General features: G+C 43.5%; 5 protein-coding genes across 8 annotated transcripts; 3 read left to right on the forward strand and 2 right to left on the reverse strand.

The window, feature by feature from the left end:
* The first annotated feature begins 2,580 nt into the window (after positions 1–2,580).
* On the forward strand, positions 2,581–4,065 carry LOC6619053 (developmentally-regulated GTP-binding protein 2). Its single transcript, XM_002043258.2, has 4 exons — positions 2,581–2,767; positions 2,865–3,065; positions 3,132–3,796; positions 3,861–4,065. Exons 1-4 carry the CDS (start codon positions 2,704–2,706, stop codon positions 4,020–4,022), a joined length of 1,092 nt encoding a protein of 363 aa, XP_002043294.1. The 5' UTR covers positions 2,581–2,703; the 3' UTR covers positions 4,023–4,065.
* On the reverse strand, positions 4,043–5,956 carry LOC6619054 (nuclear pore complex protein Nup58). Its single transcript, XM_002043259.2, has 2 exons — positions 4,902–5,956; positions 4,043–4,842 (listed from the first exon to the last, which is right to left on the reverse strand). The coding sequence occupies exons 1-2, from the start codon at positions 5,823–5,825 to the stop codon at positions 4,126–4,128; spliced, it is 1,641 nt and encodes a 546-aa protein (XP_002043295.1). The 5' UTR covers positions 5,826–5,956; the 3' UTR covers positions 4,043–4,125.
* A 653-nt stretch (positions 5,957–6,609) lies between these two features.
* LOC6619055 (V-type proton ATPase subunit G) lies at positions 6,610–7,635 on the forward strand. The gene is made up of 3 exons (XM_002043260.2): positions 6,610–6,790; positions 7,140–7,240; positions 7,300–7,635. Exons 1-3 carry the CDS (start codon positions 6,709–6,711, stop codon positions 7,468–7,470), a joined length of 354 nt encoding a protein of 117 aa, XP_002043296.1. The 5' UTR covers positions 6,610–6,708; the 3' UTR covers positions 7,471–7,635.
* Positions 7,636–8,245: 610 nt separating this feature from the next.
* LOC6619056 (anoctamin-1) lies at positions 8,246–17,607 on the forward strand. Of its 4 annotated transcripts, none has more exons than XM_032720232.1 (15): positions 8,246–8,862; positions 11,547–11,934; positions 11,991–12,059; positions 12,210–12,281; positions 12,532–12,692; positions 12,762–12,930; positions 12,985–13,105; positions 13,169–13,280; positions 13,343–13,901; positions 13,960–14,163; positions 14,223–14,684; positions 14,744–14,919; positions 14,982–15,087; positions 16,647–16,785; positions 16,844–17,607. In XM_032720232.1, the coding sequence occupies exons 1-15, from the start codon at positions 8,525–8,527 to the stop codon at positions 17,065–17,067; spliced, it is 3,300 nt and encodes a 1,099-aa protein (XP_032576123.1). In that variant the 5' UTR covers positions 8,246–8,524; the 3' UTR covers positions 17,068–17,607. The 4 variants fall into 4 exon arrangements, with proteins under 4 accessions (XP_032576123.1, XP_032576124.1, XP_032576125.1 ...); XM_032720234.1 differs by lacking the exon at positions 8,246–8,862 and adding an exon at positions 9,768–9,941; XM_032720235.1 differs by lacking the exon at positions 8,246–8,862 and adding an exon at positions 9,803–9,892.
* On the reverse strand, positions 15,093–16,622 carry LOC116801372. The gene is made up of 4 exons (XM_032720238.1): positions 15,770–16,622; positions 15,593–15,714; positions 15,370–15,526; positions 15,093–15,309 (listed from the first exon to the last, which is right to left on the reverse strand). The coding sequence occupies exons 1-4, from the start codon at positions 15,960–15,962 to the stop codon at positions 15,194–15,196; spliced, it is 588 nt and encodes a 195-aa protein (XP_032576129.1). The 5' UTR covers positions 15,963–16,622; the 3' UTR covers positions 15,093–15,193.
* Positions 17,608–17,637: the final 30 nt, after the last annotated feature.

Here is a 17,637-nt window from a genome sequence, read left to right on the forward strand (position 1 = left end):
GGGTGGTTGGCAGTGTGGAGGGTAAAGCCAGGAATTCTAAAAGTGGACCGGGAAACGAAGTGGGTTTCCGACAGCAGGAGGATGTCGATTTCGTGAAGTTCGATGAAGGCGAGGATCTCATTGGTCTTCGAGGAGGCCCCATTGGCATTCCAAGCTGCTATCTTAAGAGGACCCATTTTGAGCAGCAGAAGGGAAGGTGCGATTTTGCATGAGCAGTTGCATTAGTGTTTCAACTAGTGACAACATCCTGTCAAGCCTAGAAAACAGTTGTTCCAGCTTAGACTCAAGGTTGGCGCTTGCAGGGGGGACAGTAACGGCAGGCTTGGCGACGGGCTGACTTCCTCTGACTATACTAGCAAAGGAAGGCTTACCAGACATAAGGACTGGTGGACTGGGTTGGTGTACTCCTCTTGCAGGACCAGAAACAGAGGGTTCATTGACTTTCCGTTGATGTTTGCGGTTAGAAGCCTCTAGCAGGTATTTTTTGCAACCTTTAAAGTTTGCTGCATGGGGGCCGCCACAGTGAAAACAGAATCTGGCCTCGTCCTGTTCCAGCTTGCACTCTGCAGTGGGGTGATTTTCTCCGCATTCTCTGCATATATAGTGCCGAGAACAATATGCCTTGGTATGACCATAGCCTTGGCACCTGTGGCATTGAATCGGTTCCGATTGTTTACGGGGTTTCTCCCAAGTTACCCTGTGCCTACAGACAACCGGTATGCCCTTTACTTGATTGTTGTTCTCAGCTTTTTTGAGGTCAATGAACCTCATATTAAGAGGAAGAGAGGTAGCCTTGTTGCGCGGAGTATAAATCCGTACAACGTTATGTCCTTCGTTCTGGAGGGCTGCGATGATATCCACCGATGGGACTCCGTGGTGAATATTGCGCATGACAATCTTGTAGGGTCGGTCCTCCGGTAGCTGATGGTGATGGAAAAGGGATCCTTTGTCGAGAAAGTGACGGGCCACCAGCCTGTAGCTTTCTGGGGAGTTGCACTGAACAGCGCAATCTCCCGAATTCAGGGCCTTTATTGTATAGGAGTCTCCCACAAGAGCGTCCAGCTCGTCGCGAAATGATGTGAAGTTCACCACATTGGGAAACATCATTCTAGGTACCTTAGAGTGACGGCTTGATTTCGGGGCTGGTACAGTTTGGTGAGCACCTTTCAGCTGTTGTTTTTGTCCTGCTTTCCTTGCGGCACGGTTGAGGGCGGTATTCGAGGAGCATGGCTCGTCGTTGTCACTCGAAGATTCCACGCCCAGGACCATATCTTCCTTGTCGCTAAGGGCTTGGAAGCGATTGGCAGTGATTATAGCCGGGTTGTCAGACGCCACCTTTTTTACCATTTTAGGGGAGAGGACCGCACCTGCTCTCTTTATATTTCCTCTATTCCTAGATTTAAAGGAGACATCCTGCCAGCCGGAGGCAGATTGTGGCTTCGCAATTGAGCTGACAGATGCACTGTTGTGAGTTGTACTGGCAGTAGTAGAGCATACGTTGCCGCTCAAGGAGGAGGTGAATATGTACGCAGACGAGATAGTCGAGCTGGTGGTGGTCAGTGTGAAGGTCGAGCTGCAGTAGGTATTAGAAATACTGGTAGTAGCGAAGGCTGGATCTTCACTCAGCCAGCTCTTTGTCAATTCCTTCCGAATCTCTTTAGGGCCAGCGCCAGCAATTAGCTTCATCGACTCATAATCGATAGATTTTTGCTGTGGATCGTTATCCATAATCAAAATCTGCCAGCTAAAAGCTTACAGTTCAAGCAGCAGAGTGTCTAAGACACAAGCGACCGCGTGGCCGCTGGGCAGCGGAGCCCCACTTCGTGCAAACAAATTCACGTTGAGTTCCACTACAATATCACAGATAGCGACTTAAGGGTCACTATTAACAATTTGTGCCACTATTTTGGATTTGATTTTAGTTTAAAAATTCACGAACAAAAAACTATAAACTCTGACCTACTGCTTGGCCTGCTACTTTTCTACTAACTACATCAAGAATATATATTCTATAGTTTCGGAAACGCTGCATTCTGCCTGTTATATCCTTTTCAAAGAATCTATTACTCGTATACCCCTAAGCACTACGAATAACGGTTATAGAGGCATGCGCTGTTAATGTAAGCTTCGCTAGGTGGAGCCTGTGTGCACCTTAGAAAACATTCGCTATGCTGCCTGCGAGTGCGAGTAACGGGAATCTAAATGTCTATGTAATCGATTGTTAGTTTTGTCATTCAAGTGCAGTAATTTAAACAGCCGATTTGTTTTGCTTGGCGCGGTTCCTAAATCGGAATATGAGAAATGAAACAACAAGACCTTTGTTTACATTTTACAAATTTAACTTAACTTAACTTAAGTGTTAAGTTAACTTTAAAATAATGATTTTATTTATACAATTGATAATCCTATAGAATACGCATAAAATTGATGAAATACTGGCAAGATTTTTGGTTAAATATATTCCTCGATTTATGATTTATATATTTGTACTATGAATTGCGTTATATACAATAATAAGAAAAGCACTGTTAAGATAACTTCGTGGCGTTGCAGTTGCTCCGCAGCCGAACTTCCCCACTACCTTGACTGCCGAAAACAGCTGATCGAAATTCCGGGCGACGCACCGCTGGTCAATAAATAAAAGCGAACTTTTGTTTTATTTGAACTTTTGCATGCCCTGCCCGAACTGAGAGAGCCAGCAGCATGGGCATCCTAGAGAAGATCGCGGAGATCGAGCGCGAGATCGCGCGGACACAGAAGAACAAAGGTTTGCGAATAGTGCCGCGCTGGCCATCGGAATTTAGGTTAGGATTCTGTAGCTGGATGTTTGCTAAATCTGCATGTTTTTCATCCCCCTCCCAAAGCCACCGAATACCATTTGGGACTGCTGAAGGCCAAGTTGGCCAAGTACCGCTCCCAGCTGCTGGAGCCATCCAAGAAGGGCGAAAAGGGCGACGGATTCGATGTGCTCAAGAGCGGCGACGCCCGGGTGGCGCTCATTGGCTTTCCCTCCGTGGGCAAGTCCACAATGTTGTCCACTTTGACCAAAACGGAATCGGAGGCGGGTAAGTGGTTGCCGCACACCACCCAAAAGCATTTTCCATTTTAGTTTTACTGTTCCATTCCGACAGCAAACTATGAGTTCACCACTTTGACCTGCATTCCGGGCGTCATTGAGTATCAGGGTGCCAATATCCAGTTGCTGGATCTGCCCGGAATCATCGAGGGCGCTGCCCAGGGCAAGGGGCGTGGTCGACAGGTCATTGCCGTAGCCCGCACCGCTGATCTGGTGCTGATGATGCTGGACGCCACCAAGCCAAATGTTCACCGGGAGCTGCTCGAGCGGGAGCTGGAGAGCGTGGGCATTCGTCTGAACAAGCGCAAGCCCAACATTTACTTTAAGCAGAAGAAGGGCGGCGGTCTGAGCTTCAATGCCACCTGTTCCCTCACGCGCTGCAACGAAAAAATGGTCCAGACCATCCTACACTCCTTCAAGATCTTCAACGCCGAGGTGCTCTTCCGCGAGGACTGCACCGAGGACGAGTTCATCGACGTGGTCACCGCCAACCGTGTGTATCTGCCCTGTCTGTATGTCTACAACAAGATCGATCAGATCTCCATCGAGGAGGTGGACCGCTTGGCGCGCCAGCCAAACTCGATAGTGGTTAGTTGCAACATGAAACTTAATCTGGACTACATGATGGAGGCGCTCTGGGAAGCTCTCCAACTCATCAGGGTGTACACAAAGAAGCCAGGCGCTCCTCCAGACTTCGACGATGGATTGATTCTGAGAAAGGCAAGAGACCAATTCCTTCTTCGTCCTGGTAGAGTAACTAATTCCTTTTATATTTCTTGGTTAGGGCGTCAGTGTGGAGCACGTGTGCCACGCCATCCATCGCACGCTGGCGGCGCAGTTCAAGTATGCCCTGGTGTGGGGCACCTCCACGAAATACTCGCCGCAGCGCGTGGGGATTGCCCATGTGATGGCCGACGAGGACGTCATCCAGGTGGTGAAGAAATAAAGATTGTTGCTGGTGAAATATATATTCTATGCTATAACTGAAAGTGAAAGTCTAGGCCCCTTTCGACATAACGATTTATTGATACTTGTAAAGAGTGGCATTCTCAATTGCCTGTCGCATTGGTGGCGGAACTGGCCGCCGTTGCATAGGACTTGTTCATCAGAGCAGAGATGTTGGAGAAGGGCGTTGGACCGCTGCTAATCCGTTGAGGCTCCACCGACGGCAGCGGAGGATTGTCGATCCGCTCGAAAACGTTGGTGGTGTCTCGCAGGCGGTAGCGTCTCAGGTTTAGGTAGTGCTCCTTATGCTCCTCCACCCGCTGATGCACCTCGTGCAGGCGTCCCGCCAGCGAGATGAAACTCTCATTCAGTTGGCGGAAGCCACGCTTCAGATCATCCGGCGAAATACTCTGCGGATTGGAGATCGCGTGCATGTGGCGCTCGGTCAGAGCGATTTGCTGGCGAAAGGCGATCAAATCCTGCTCGTACTTCGCCACCAGGCACTGAAAGTACTGTAACGGAGCATTGTTCTCGAACTGCAGACCGGCTGGGGTGTCCTGCGTGCGTTGGGCCATCTCCAGAGATTGAATCGCCTTGACGGTCTCTTGGCGCATCAGGCGTATTTGCTGATTGCTGCCCTCCACTAAAGTGGCCATATTCTGCAGCGCCCACTTCAAGTTCGTGATCTCGTGGCTGACATTCGTGAATTTGGACGTGGAAGTCCGTCCAATGTCGGAGGAGATCGTCTTCTGCTGCTTGATATACGCCTTTAGGCCATCCACCGTTTTTATTATCTCGTCGGGCACTTGGGTTTCCTTAATCTGGAGTGATCAAAATAAAAGATAAATGTGTTTTTCAGTGAAAGACTCATTGTCCGCACCTTGATGCCATCCTGCTTGTTGTCCCCCAGCTTTGGTTGCGTGGCGGTCACATCGATCCCACCCAGACCCACAAAAGTTGATGCTGCCGGGGCAGCTGCCTGACCCGCTGGCTTGCTAAAGATTCCTCCTCCTCCTAGGGTTGTCGTCGCATTGATGGTTCCCAGTTTCAGGCCCGTGTTGAAGGGCTGCGCCGTCGCCGTCGTCGTGGTTGTGTTAAAGTTCAAACTGGCCGCCGTAGTGGCCTGTGGCTTGGGAAAGGCAAACGATCCAATTCCGGAGATGAGGGATGCTGGCATCGAAGCTGCCGCCGTTGTGGCGGTGGTGCCGAATCCAAAGGCCGGCGGCGCGGTGGTCGGCGCACTAGTGGCCGGAGTGGCAAAGGAGAAAGTGGGAGCCACAGTGCCCACGGCTGGTGCAGGTGCTCCGAAGGCCGATGCTTGCGTGGAAGCTGGCGCTCCAAACGCAGTTGTCGCTGCGGGTGCTCCGAAGGCGGACGTGGCGGCGGCTGCTCCAAAAGCGGGCGTGGCGGCGGTTGCTCCAAAGGCGGGCGTGGCAGCTGGAGCTCCAAAAGCGGGCGTAGCAGCTGGAGCTCCAAAAGCCGACGTTGCTGCTGGTACGCCAAAAGCGGGCGTGGCAGCAGCCGTCCCAAGAGCCGGCGTCGCAGTGGAAGTGGCGCCAAAACCAGGCGTGGACGCAGGAGCTCCAAAAGCCGGCGTAGCAGCTGGTGCCCCAAAGGCCGGCGTGGCCGCCGGAGCTGCAAACAAGGAGGTGGTGGCAGGAGCAGCACCGAAGGTGGGCGTAGAAGTGGCTGCTCCAAAGGATGGAGGCGGAGCAGTCGTCGTCGCCGGTCGCGCGCCAAAAGCAAAAGCGCCGGGAGCAGCAGTGCCGCCTCCAATGGCGTTGTTCGTGTTGGGCGTAAACATTTTTAGGCACCCAACTTATGGATTTACACAGGAATTTTGAACAATTAAACTATATTTACTGCAACAATTTATGAAATTAGTTTTGTTTAAGGCCAAAGCATCTCTAGTTTTACTGCTAGGGCAGAGATGACACTATCGATGATATCGATAAGTAGTGAGTGCAAAAATATATACGGATAAATATGAAAAAGTATTCAAATTGATTCAAATAAATACACTATGGATTTAAATATATAAAGTATTTGCAGCTTCATATAGTTACGATTTATGATTTTCAAAGATTTAATTTTGGTCTGAGGTGTGGTGAGTTCGGACCACTACAACATGGTTGTTATTTGATATCAAACGTTAGCCTTCAGATTTTAAAATGAAAGAATTATTTCAAAATTTAATATATATATTTCTATTTCAAAAGTACATAAAAAATTTTGTACGTACTAATGTCTTACAATAACTTTAAATACAGCAGGACCTATTACAGTACGAAGCAGATTAAAGCAACATTTGAATTAAACGTGTTAAATTAAAAAAAAAAATTAAAAAAGAAAAATATACATGATGGGAATAAATTAGAAAGCTACGTTTACAAAAACATCAAATTATTAAGTACGTTATGGCCAATTCAATATAAAACAATAATAATAATATACAACTAAGCTAATCGATATGTAATCAACCGAGCCATCTCCAAGAGTTTCGTAGCAACCAGCTTTCCGGCACACTGCTCACCCACACCAACTAGCCACCGTGGTGAGTTTGCGTGTGTGTGACTTCGTCATATGACATTTTTCACAGTTCGTCGTCGATTGTGATTCTGTCGCACTTGCTTTTTTCCACTTGCTCAGTATACACCACGGCGAGGAATTAGAGAAGTTTGGAAATTATGGCCAGCCAGACGCAGGGAATCCAGCAGTTGCTCGCTGCCGAGAAAAAGGCAGCCGAAAAGGTCGCCGAGGCCCGTAAACGTGAGTTTCATTTTCAGAAACGAAAATCCAATTGGAAATGGCAGGGCGAAAAGTAACTGCGATTTTTTCACCACCCCGCCCCCCGCGCTACCATAATCACCATCACCGTTGTGTGTGGGTCACATGATGTGGTGGAAAAAAAGTAAATACAAGTCAACCTCCATAACTCGGGATATAAATCAAATTAAACGCTGTATGCCTTGTTTGTGGCCACTAAGACTGCAACTTAAGTGCACTAAATAGTTTTTGTGCGAGTTGGCACTTTCGAGTTATGGAAGGTCGTCTTGCGGGGGGCTGATTTGCCAAGTTGCACTGATCTGATCGTCCGGATTTCTGGGTAATCCCGCAGGCAAGGCAAGGAGGTTGAAGCAAGCCAAGGACGAGGCCACCGAGGAGATAGAGAAGTTCCGCCAGGAGCGCGAGCGCGCCTTCAAGGAGTTCGAGGCCAAGGTAAGACGCCACATTGGGTAACTTATGTACATATAATACCGTGTGAACCCCGATTACAGCACATGGGCAGTCGCGAGGGCGTGGCGGCCAAGATCGATGCGGATATCCGCGTTAAGCTGGCCGACATGGACAGGGCCATCCAGACCCGCAAGGACCCGTTCATCCTGGAGATCCTGCAGTACGTGTACAACATCTCGCCCGAGGTGCACAAAAACTACAACCACAAGTAAAGAGGTGGCCCCAAACTGTGCGCTGTAAATTCAATGTCCACGTTCAACTCTAATCCATAATTTAGACCCGTAATAATAGTGGTTAATCTAACTGGAAACACTGCTGTATTATTATTCCATACATTAAAGTGAAAATTCGTTGTTGTTCCATGTAGAAAAAAGCGAGCATATTAGTTTGCCTCCCCCTCGCGCGGGATTGTATTATCATTGTTTTGTGTTCTGCCCAATACACGTTGTTGTTTTATCCGAAAAGTCATGTGTTTCAATTGTTTTCCTAATTTTCTTCCTGCTCGCATTTTTCATATCTTCACTGCAGTCAGCTGCTGCGTGATAAGATATTCGCGGCGAGTGCATTTCATCGCTACCCAACACTGGCCATGGCGATAGTAGCACCTGCTTAAAAAATTCAATTTTAAGATGAATCCGCTTAATGAAGTTAAATATACACCTGGAATAAAATAATATATAAAATATTGAACTATTTCATGTTTTCTTTTTAATGGATTGTTAATCAAGCCTTTAATAACCAAATGAAAGACACTTACGTAGTACATATACATATGGTTGTGAATTTATCATTGATATGTACTCTATCCAACATAACTTAACATAAATATAATATATTTTTCAGTTTCACGGATAAATGGGAATTCATCGAATATCTTGAGTTCTTATCAAGCTTAACACTTTTAAACTGCCCGCCCAATTATCGATATGTTATCGAGAACCGACTGGCACTTGCCCATCACCTTAGCTCTTCGTTAGTTTGTTACAGAACATTGGCAGAAACGGGTGTCGCTCGCAAAATCAGCGGAAATTAATTCATTCATAATTATTAAATAATAACAGCAGTGTAAAGTGCAATAGTGGGGTGTGATATTAGTAGTAGTAGTTCAATGAGCGTCAAAGATGAAAGTTGATTGCTAAATTTCTGGCCAAAAACGCACACAAATGCAGATGCCTTGTGAAAGCACCGCAGAAGAGGAAGAGCGAAGGAGAAGAGAGAGCGCGATTTAGCGAAACTGGCTAAATTTAGGAATTTCTCAGAAACAAGATGCTAAATTTAGGCAGTGCCAAAGTTGGCGCTCTGGAGGAGGCCACCTCGCCACCCCCCTTCTCCAAGGACGAGAGCTTCCAGCTGTTGGAGCGGAGTCCCCATTCCCCCGCTATATCACCAACCACCACTGTCCCGTTGGAGCCACCCTTCACCACCCCCCTCGCTCCCTTCGACATGGAGCTGATGAAGCGCCACAATCTCCACGAGCGCCTAACGGGAAAGGAGAGCTTCTGGCGCGGGCGCGACAGTTCGCAGAGATTCCTGGACCAGGAACAACTATCAGCATCGCGTGAATCACTCGGTGCCGCCGACAAGAGAGCCCGGTTTGCAGAAAGGTTAGTAAGCCCACTTTAACCAGCATTCGAAGAGAGCGGAATAGAGCGGGAATCCCCATTCCGAATTCAGACCTTTTTGGGCCGAGGAAGTAACCATTAAAGTTAATTGCAGCCGACTGCTGTTGTCAGTTTTCTGTAATTGAGTTATTACTTGTGCGAAATACAGGGTGTCTAGAAATTTAACTGATAGTTACTAATAAAACCATACATATATTTAAATAATGAATCCCTTATTTTATAACTATTATTAATTTATTGTTAAATTATTATTTTCATAGATATTTAAATAAGTTTAACATCATAAAAATGGAAAATAACACCCTGTATATCTTATCTCTCATTGAGGTAGAACATAAACATTAGCTGAAAAAGTACATTTGCCCAAACACATGAAGTGCGATTCTTTGTCCGTATATATACTCCAAATATTTGGTTTGATTGTTCACATCTGTCTTAAATCTGCTGAGCAATTATTTCAGTTGCTTAGTGACTCACGATTGTTAGATGAGTCCCCACAGACCATTTAATATTCAATAGCAACTATTATTGTTGCAATCAAGCTAATTTGATTTTTCATTCAGTACTTGGCATCGTTCCAATTTCTTATCATCCACAGCGAAAATAGACTTTCCCAGCGGGAAATGGTAAATAAACGCTTTGCTCTCGTTTAAGTAGACAAAAAGATACCCATTATCTTTTATTTACGCTTAAACTCGCATTTGTATATGTGTGTGTGTAATGCACTTGACATCCGAATGATCAGTTGGAAAAACATGTGCTTAAAGCTCTCTCGAGAGTAAAACAGCTGACTGGTGGGATGTATATAACGGTGCAGCAGGTAGCTCCGGGGGGAAGCGGGGCCCACCGGCAAAAAACCCAGCTGGTTTGCCTCTCATTTCTCAGTTTGTTGTCTTCGCTGCTGCGCGTTGGTCGTCATCTCTCAGCTCGCTCCAAACAAATTCGTCGGTTGCCATGGCCAACATTTGTAGACTTTAATTCAGTGTTTATTAATTATCCCCTCGAAGAAGAGGTGAAAATTTCCATCATAAGTTCTTCCGCGATAATTGTGATTAGATTCTGTAAGCTTTGTAACCCAAAACAAACCGATCACCTTTCAGGGAAACGGGTTTTTCTGCCACAATTCCGTGTGTATTGTAGCATTAATCATCGTTTCGGGCGAAAAGCAAAAGAAAATATTTTCTTTATGTGTGTCGCGTATCTCGCATCGTTTTTTTGAACACCTCAAGCATTGCGATCTTGTGGGATGAATAAGCCTTCGATGTACATATATAATGCCTATATGATCGGTGGCATTTTAGCAGGAACGTCTAAATTATATAAGTGATTTTTGCAGCCACTGCAAAAATATATCAGAAAACAAACGCCACACATGTTTCATAAATTAACGTCTCTCTCACTCTCTTGGCCTTGATTAAACCAAATGCCGAAAATTTGAAACGTGTGGGCCTACAAAGCAAGCAGCCATTATATGTAAATTTTAATTATGTTTTTCATGAAAGAAGTTGAAGATAATTTTGAGTTGTGCGAAGGCCAAAGAAGTGTAAAAATGCTTGATGAACCAAACGAACAATAATAAAAAAAAAGAACGAAGCAACAAAAGAGGGGAATAACAAGATTTACGATTAGAATCGGTTTAGGTTACTTTTCCCTTTCTAAAATTTAAGTTCCAATATTATTATTATTATTATATACTGGCTTATCTCGCTTGCCTTTATTTTTTTACCATTATCCATTTAATTGGCATACATATACATATTGAAAGCAGAATGTAATGCTACTGATAACAAAATGCACTTCATAAGTTCAAATCCAGACACTATGCTTTATTGCTTATCAGTTGAATAAATTATTCTTTTCACTCTTTTACTCATTTGCTATATACACTTTTAATAAAACCCGGCAGAGATTGCTCACCCTCATTGCACTTTGAAGCCTTAAGTATTCTACATCGATTAAAGGCTGTGAATCATCGCATCACATGAAGCTGCTTTTTAGCAAACAAATACCAAATGTTTGTATGTAATAAGAGAAGTGTTTGTTAAAGTTTATAGCACATTTTCAACTTAACGCTAGCAACTGCTGTGAGTTCCGAGGAAATTAAACTGCAGATAACCCGAGCATATGCTGAGATTTCTTAGTTTCTATACTTAATTACTTGGATTAACAGAGCAAACGTTAACTGAGGTCATCTTGTGCGTTTCCTTCCCGTCGCACAGAGGTCTCATTTAATGTCGCAGGTCGTTAAATACCCGTGGCTTTGGCTCTCCCAATGGTTGACCTAAATATGTTATTGGTGTTTTGATGGGATGTGCGTCCCATTAGGACCTTTCCGCACGACAGGCGTCGCCAGCCGGAAATTTAACGTGTTTTGCTCCCGTTTACTCGCTTCAATTTGTGCCACATTGAGTTTTCGAGTTATCCGTGACTGGCTATTTTTTCATATTATTATGAAAAATAATCACTAGCTACTATTACAACTTGATATATGTTAAGAATGTTTACATAATAAGTGTAGTTACTTTACATTACATTTAAGCCCACTATAAAGTAGCTTTCCTATACTTTAATCCCACTTAATTGAGTCTGCGATGTGTTTCAGCCAAAAGTTTATCTACCTAGCTAAATACTATAATTAACCTTATCTGTCACTATCTATCGTGTAGCAACGCCCCCACGCTCCAACTGCCAGAATCTGCCGAGCCCAGGGCCAATGGCAAAAGGCCCACCGGGGACAGGACCAACCCATCGAATCCAGCTGCTCCCCTTCTGCCAATGACTGATCCGGATTTTGTGAAGGGCAATGGAGGCGGCGTCTACGATGATCGCGAGTGCAGTTGCCCCAGGGAGTTCTATCAGCGTGGCGAGATTAACACCTCGCTGTTCTTTGAGGACTGCATCCGGTCCATTGACTTCGTCCTGGCCTACAGGATGAATGCGCACGATCCCACGGAGCTGGAGAACACGGAAAAGCGTCGTGTTTTCGAGGCGAATCTCATTAGTCAGGGACTGGAGGTCGAGGCCAGTCAGAAGGACCAGATCTGGTTCGTTAAGGTAAGTTTGCACTGCTCAATTAACTTGTATAATGTTATCATATATATTGATTTTAGATCCACGCTCCTTTGGAGGTCCTGCGACGGTATGCGGAAATTCTTAAGCTGCGCATGCCCATGAAAGAGGTAAGTTAACATACTTTTTAATGCCAAGCTAAAGTCAAAATTATAGCATTCTTTTAGGCCTTTTTTAAAAATTAAAAGTTCCGGAAAATGTAATTTATTTACTTATGATTTAATTTTAATTTAAATCATTTTATATTTTGTATGTTTTAGTCGTTATGCAATTTGCGCATATCTGAAAGATCGAATCGCCTACGAAATGCGGCCCATTATCTGACCAATAAGGTTGGCCAAAGCGTTAAAGTTGAACCAGTTAAATATTTTATTATTAATCCCCTAAAAATAATCTTAAATTATCATATTTCGTTTAGCTTCCGCTGTGAGTTGTTTAAAATCGAACTAAAATACCCAGCCTAACCTTGATAGATTTCGTATAAAGAAAATGTAACTTAGACAAGCCAGCTTGAATGTTAATACTTAATTATTACAATTAGTTTCTAAATACTATTTAAACTTGAATTTTCAATGCCTTTAGATTCCAGGAATGTCCGTGGTCAATCGATCGACCAAGAGCGTGTTTTCTAGTCTTAAACATGTTTTCCAATTCTTTCTGCGCAACATTTATGTGGACGAGGAAATTTTTCCAAAGCGAGCTCATCGATTCACCGCCATTTACAGTCGCGATAAGGAATATCTGTAAGTCAAACTAATTTCTATAACAATTATCGTGTCTATTTATTTATTAATTTCCTTATTGCCTGGCAGCTTTGATATCCGACAGGATTGTTTCTTTACCACCGCCGTCCGTTCCCGCATCGTAGAGTTCATCCTAGATCGCCAGCGATTTCCTGCCAAGAATCAACATGACATGGCCTTCGGTATTGAGCGACTGATTGCCGAGGGTGTCTACTCTGCTGCCTATCCACTCCACGATGTAATAGATTGACGCTATGTTAAATTGTTTAACTAAACCATGTATTTATCACAGGGTGAAATAACCGAAACGGGAACCATGAGAGCGCTGCTGTACAAACATTGGGCCTCTGTGCCCAAATGGTATCGCTATCAGCCCTTGGATGACATCAAGGAATACTTCGGTGTCAAAATTGGTAAGATTTTAAAATTGAAACCTAGATAAAGAAAGTTTAATAATGTGTTATTATCAATTTTAGGCTTGTACTTCGCCTGGCTGGGCTACTACACCTACATGTTGCTGCTGGCCTCAATAGTGGGTGTCATTTGTTTCCTATATTCATGGTTCTCCCTTAAAAACTATGTGCCTGTGTAAGTTTATATTTAAATAATGCTCCATAGAATGGAATCTAATTAAATGATTTTATCTCCAGGAAAGATATTTGCCAGAGCGGTAATAGAAACATAACCATGTGTCCTCTTTGTGATTGGTGCAACTTTTGGGACCTGAAAGAGACCTGCAACTATGCCAAAGTCACGTACCTCATTGACAATCCCAGCACCGTTTTCTTCGCCGTCTTTATGTCCTTTTGGGCCACCCTGTTCCTGGAGCTGTGGAAGCGGTACTCCGCCGAAATAACGCATCGCTGGGATCTGACGGGATTCGATGTGCATGAAGAGCATCCGAGGCCGCAGTACCTGGCGCGTTTGGAGCACATACCGCCGACGAGAGTGGATTATGTGACCAACATAAAAGAGCCAACGGTTCCTTTTTGGCGCATGAAACTTCCCGCCACCGTGTTCAGCTTTTCAGTGGTACTGCTCCTCATTGCACTGGCCTTTGTGGCCCTGCTGGCTGTGGTTGTATACCGAATGTCTATGCTGGCGGCTCTTAAAGTGGGTTCTAGTCCCATGACCACCTCTAGCGCTATTGTCCTGGCCACAGCATCAGCAGCCTTTGTGAATCTGTGCCTGCTCTATATACTTAATTATGTAAGCAAATGGTTTCGTTTAATGAAATGCCATTTACTAATACCACGTTTTCTTTTAGATGTACAATCATTTGGCTGAGTACCTGACAGAGCTGGAAATGTGGCGCACTCAAACTCAGTTCGATGACTCGCTGACCCTTAAAATTTATCTGCTGCAGTTTGTCAACTACTACGCCTCCATTTTTTACATAGCTTTCTTTAAGGGCAAATTCGTGGGCCATCCGGGGGAGTATAATAAGCTTTTTGACTATCGCCAGGAGGAGGTGAGTCTTTTCATTGCCTATCTACTTATAGTTAAATCAATAACCTGTTTAATTTGCAGTGCTCCTCAGGCGGCTGTTTGACGGAACTGTGCATTCAGTTAGCCATTATAATGGTTGGCAAGCAGGCATTCAATACAATTCTTGAAGTGTATCTTCCCATGTTCTGGCGAAAGGTTTTGGCCATTCAGGTCGGCCTGTCGCGACTTTTCAACAACACCCCGAACCCAGACAAGACGAAAGACGAACGCTGGATGCGGGATTTCAAGCTACTGGATTGGGGCACCCGAGGTCTTTTTCCCGAGTATTTGGAGATGGTCTTGCAGTACGGCTTCGTAACCATCTTTGTGGCCGCTTTTCCGCTGGCGCCATTCTTTGCCCTGCTAAATAATATTCTGGAAATGCGACTGGATGCAAAGAAACTATTGACCCACCACAAGCGTCCAGTATCGCAGCGAGTTCGAGATATAGGAGTGTGGTATCGCATCCTGGACTGCATAGGCAAGCTCAGCGTGATCACAAATGTAGGTAGATTTCGTAGAGGAAGCATCGAAATTTCTAAAACTTTTTACCACATATTTAGGGATTCATCATTGCCTTTACCTCCGACATGATTCCGCGTTTGGTGTACCGGCATTACGTGAACAAGAACGGCACTCTGGATGGTTACCTGAACTTTACGCTATCAGAGTTCAAAGTTATTGATTCACCCACACTGTATAGCTTAGCTGGCGATCTCTCTAACATAACAACATGCAGGTTAGTGAAATATATGGAATAGTTTCATCAAATTCATTACTCATTAGCTAACTTGTTTTCAGATACACGGACTTTCGACTTCCACCATCGTCTCCAGAAAAATACACATTGAGCAGCATGTTCTACATAATTCTGGCCTGTCGATTGGGTTTCGTGGTCGTCTTTGAAGTGAGTGATACTTAGGAAAAGATTTATTTGTATTATTTTTCAAACATTTATATTTGTCGGTTCCAAAACGTAAATTTCTTGAAAATAGTTTAACTTCTAAGTATGTTTAGGCATTAAATGTGTGTGGAGGGCTTTGGGGAATGACTTCAAGATTCTCACTGGGCTCAGACTTTAGCTTGCGATAAAGAGCATAGATACCATACGAAACTAACGCGTTCAGCACTGAAATATATATTGAAATATAAACAATTATGTAACTTAAGTATTAAAGGAGTAGCTCACCTATAAATACGCCAAAGATTAGGCTTCTCGCTATTCGACGATCCACTGCGGCATCAACTTCATCAATTCGCAGCTCCAGGCTCACAAAAATGCACGTTTCAACAACCATTGATAGACATGAGTTTATCAACCAGGGAGCAATACATACGAGACGTTTCTTTAAATAGTTTTTTTTATTTTTTATTAAACAAGAAATGTTTTTGGGATATTTAAAATATGTTACCTGCTTTATGCCGTCGATAAGAATACAGGCCACCATTAGGTTTATCATTGCCTTTACCCAAATTATGAATGTTGCTGTCATATAGAAAACCTGCGAGAACTCCCGCACCCACAGATAGTTCACTGTAAGACTTTGTATTTAGAAAACAATTATATTTGGTAATTTTCTTTATGTTACCCAATGTGGAAAAGAAGGTTCCAATGGGAGTCAAAGCTTCCACTTCGGCATCCTGTTCCCATTTTTCAATATCCATGAAATCGAGGTAAAGATAGAAGCTCGAAGGACCCAGTATGCTCACTGCTAATAGCAAGTCTCCACAGGCTATGCAGAGGCCCACCGACGAAAGGCTTAGGAATTCAAAGTACTTCATCTTGAAAACGGCTTAATTAACTTTGTACAATATTTCGACCGATTTTAGTTTTGTATTCTTTAGCTTGCTTGGTATTCCTGTTTTCAATAAGATTTAATAATATCCTTTTGTAATCCTTATGTGTCGGTATTTATTCCTTTTGTACAATTTGTATTTCTATATCCTTTTTTATAATTGTAGTATTGTATTTAATTTTCCTTAAACGCGTCCGCTTGGCTCGAGGTACTCACAGCTACTAACTAAAGTTTTTGGCTCTAAGTAGAACTAGGGCCAATTATCCATTTAGTTTTCCTTTAGTTCTTTATATTTACCATTCATTCTTTCCTGGGTTTCTGTTTTTCTTATGCTGCTAGAATCCAAAGTCCATCGAGTCAAGTATGTTGCATGTGTTGCATGTTTGTTGAACGGTGTGCTGCTGTGCCGGTTTTGGTTTCTAAGGGGTTTCTTTTTCGAACAAAACTCGACGATATCGTCCCCAATACACATTATATTAGGGTTGAGGCTAGCACCTGTCTAAGCTGCATTTAGCCAATTCCATTTACTTGCCTGGAAAGTTGTCATTTGGTAGGCTTCATTTGACCCCAAATTCGCCAGCAACGCCGCAGACTAAATATTGTAATTCAGGGGCGGGTGATGATGAAATATTATGCATAAATTAGTTGATGGCTTGCTTTTTGTTTTCAGAACTTTGTGGCACTGGTGATGATTTTGGTGCGTTGGTGCATTCCGGACATGAGCGTGGAACTGCGTGACCAAATCCGACGCGAAGTGTATGTGACCAATGAAATTATCATCGATCAGGAGGCCCACCGGGCTCGTTTTGGTATGTGATTAAATCTTAACTTAAAATTTTTATTAACTTGAATTACCTTACGTTTCAGAGCGTGCCAAGCGCTGCAGTTCGGTGCTCCAGACGCCAGTTGACCAGGACATGGATGCTGCCTCCATTCAAGAGCCCAATGCCAAGTTCATTAACATTGAAAAGCTCCTTACTGAAAATCTCACCCAGATCGAAATGGATGCTATTATACACGGCGAAAATCCAATCACAGGAATTTCCGGTGCCGATTGCTTAGACGAAGTGTACAAAAAACTCAGTGACTAAGTTAAAAATCATTCAAAGTTATTATTTGTGTTACGGATGTTCCTTTCAGTCACTTAATTAGGCCTTATTTGTGACACTTTTATTATTATTTAGTTATCTTTAGCAATTTGTTTGCTACTTGGTTACAAGCTTTACTCATGCTTTATTTTATTGTAAGAGCCCAGTAATTGTTATATAGATAATTCAATTTTATGATCTGTTAATTGAAAATGATTTATTATGTGGCTCAAATTTATATTTATACAGCCCAAGTGAGTGCCAATCTGTAAACGAGCACAACTCATATACTTTTATAATTAATTGCATATTACGAAATGTAAAAAGTAATCTCTCACTCGTGTTAAAAAACTCAGGCTCTCAAATGACGCGTACATGAACATTTATTTTAGATAGCATAACATATATACATGTATTTATTGCATACACTAAACCGTATGTATGTATATCGATGATGATATATACTGGAATCTCTATTTAATGTTGATTATATCAATAAACAAATAGTCAAATATTGGGGTGAATAAATTGATTCTAAATGAAGTTTTAAATCATTTGTGTTTTTTCAACACT

This window comes from Drosophila sechellia, chromosome 3R, assembly GCF_004382195.2.
Source record: "Drosophila sechellia strain sech25 chromosome 3R, ASM438219v1, whole genome shotgun sequence".
In the NCBI taxonomy this organism is placed as follows: domain Eukaryota; kingdom Metazoa; phylum Arthropoda; class Insecta; order Diptera; family Drosophilidae; genus Drosophila; species Drosophila sechellia.

Coding starts and splice junctions, on each gene's coding strand:
- LOC6619054 (XM_002043259.2), bottom strand. CDS start 5,825: ATGTTTACGCCCAACACGAACAACGCCATTGGAGGCGGCACTGCTGCT. Junction 4,843..4,901: donor ACAAGCAGGATGGCATCAAG/GTGCGGACAATG, acceptor TGATCACTCCAG/ATTAAGGAAACCCAAGTGCC.
- LOC6619055 (XM_002043260.2), top strand. CDS start 6,709: ATGGCCAGCCAGACGCAGGGAATCCAGCAGTTGCTCGCTGCCGAGAAA. Junction 6,791..7,139: donor GGTCGCCGAGGCCCGTAAAC/GTGAGTTTCATT, acceptor GTAATCCCGCAG/GCAAGGCAAGGAGGTTGAAG. Junction 7,241..7,299: donor TCAAGGAGTTCGAGGCCAAG/GTAAGACGCCAC, acceptor CCCCGATTACAG/CACATGGGCAGTCGCGAGGG.
- LOC6619056 (XM_032720232.1), top strand. CDS start 8,525: ATGCTAAATTTAGGCAGTGCCAAAGTTGGCGCTCTGGAGGAGGCCACC. Junction 13,106..13,168: donor ATACTTCGGTGTCAAAATTG/GTAAGATTTTAA, acceptor TATCAATTTTAG/GCTTGTACTTCGCCTGGCTG. Junction 14,920..14,981: donor TCTAACATAACAACATGCAG/GTTAGTGAAATA, acceptor ACTTGTTTTCAG/ATACACGGACTTTCGACTTC.
- LOC116801372 (XM_032720238.1), bottom strand. CDS start 15,962: ATGAAGTACTTTGAATTCCTAAGCCTTTCGTCGGTGGGCCTCTGCATA. Junction 15,715..15,769: donor AACCTTCTTTTCCACATTGG/GTAACATAAAGA, acceptor AAAGTCTTACAG/TGAACTATCTGTGGGTGCGG. Junction 15,527..15,592: donor TTATCGACGGCATAAAGCAG/GTAACATATTTT, acceptor AACTATTTAAAG/AAACGTCTCGTATGTATTGC.
- LOC6619053 (XM_002043258.2), top strand. CDS start 2,704: ATGGGCATCCTAGAGAAGATCGCGGAGATCGAGCGCGAGATCGCGCGG. Junction 3,066..3,131: donor CAAAACGGAATCGGAGGCGG/GTAAGTGGTTGC, acceptor CCATTCCGACAG/CAAACTATGAGTTCACCACT. Junction 3,797..3,860: donor ATGGATTGATTCTGAGAAAG/GCAAGAGACCAA, acceptor TTTCTTGGTTAG/GGCGTCAGTGTGGAGCACGT.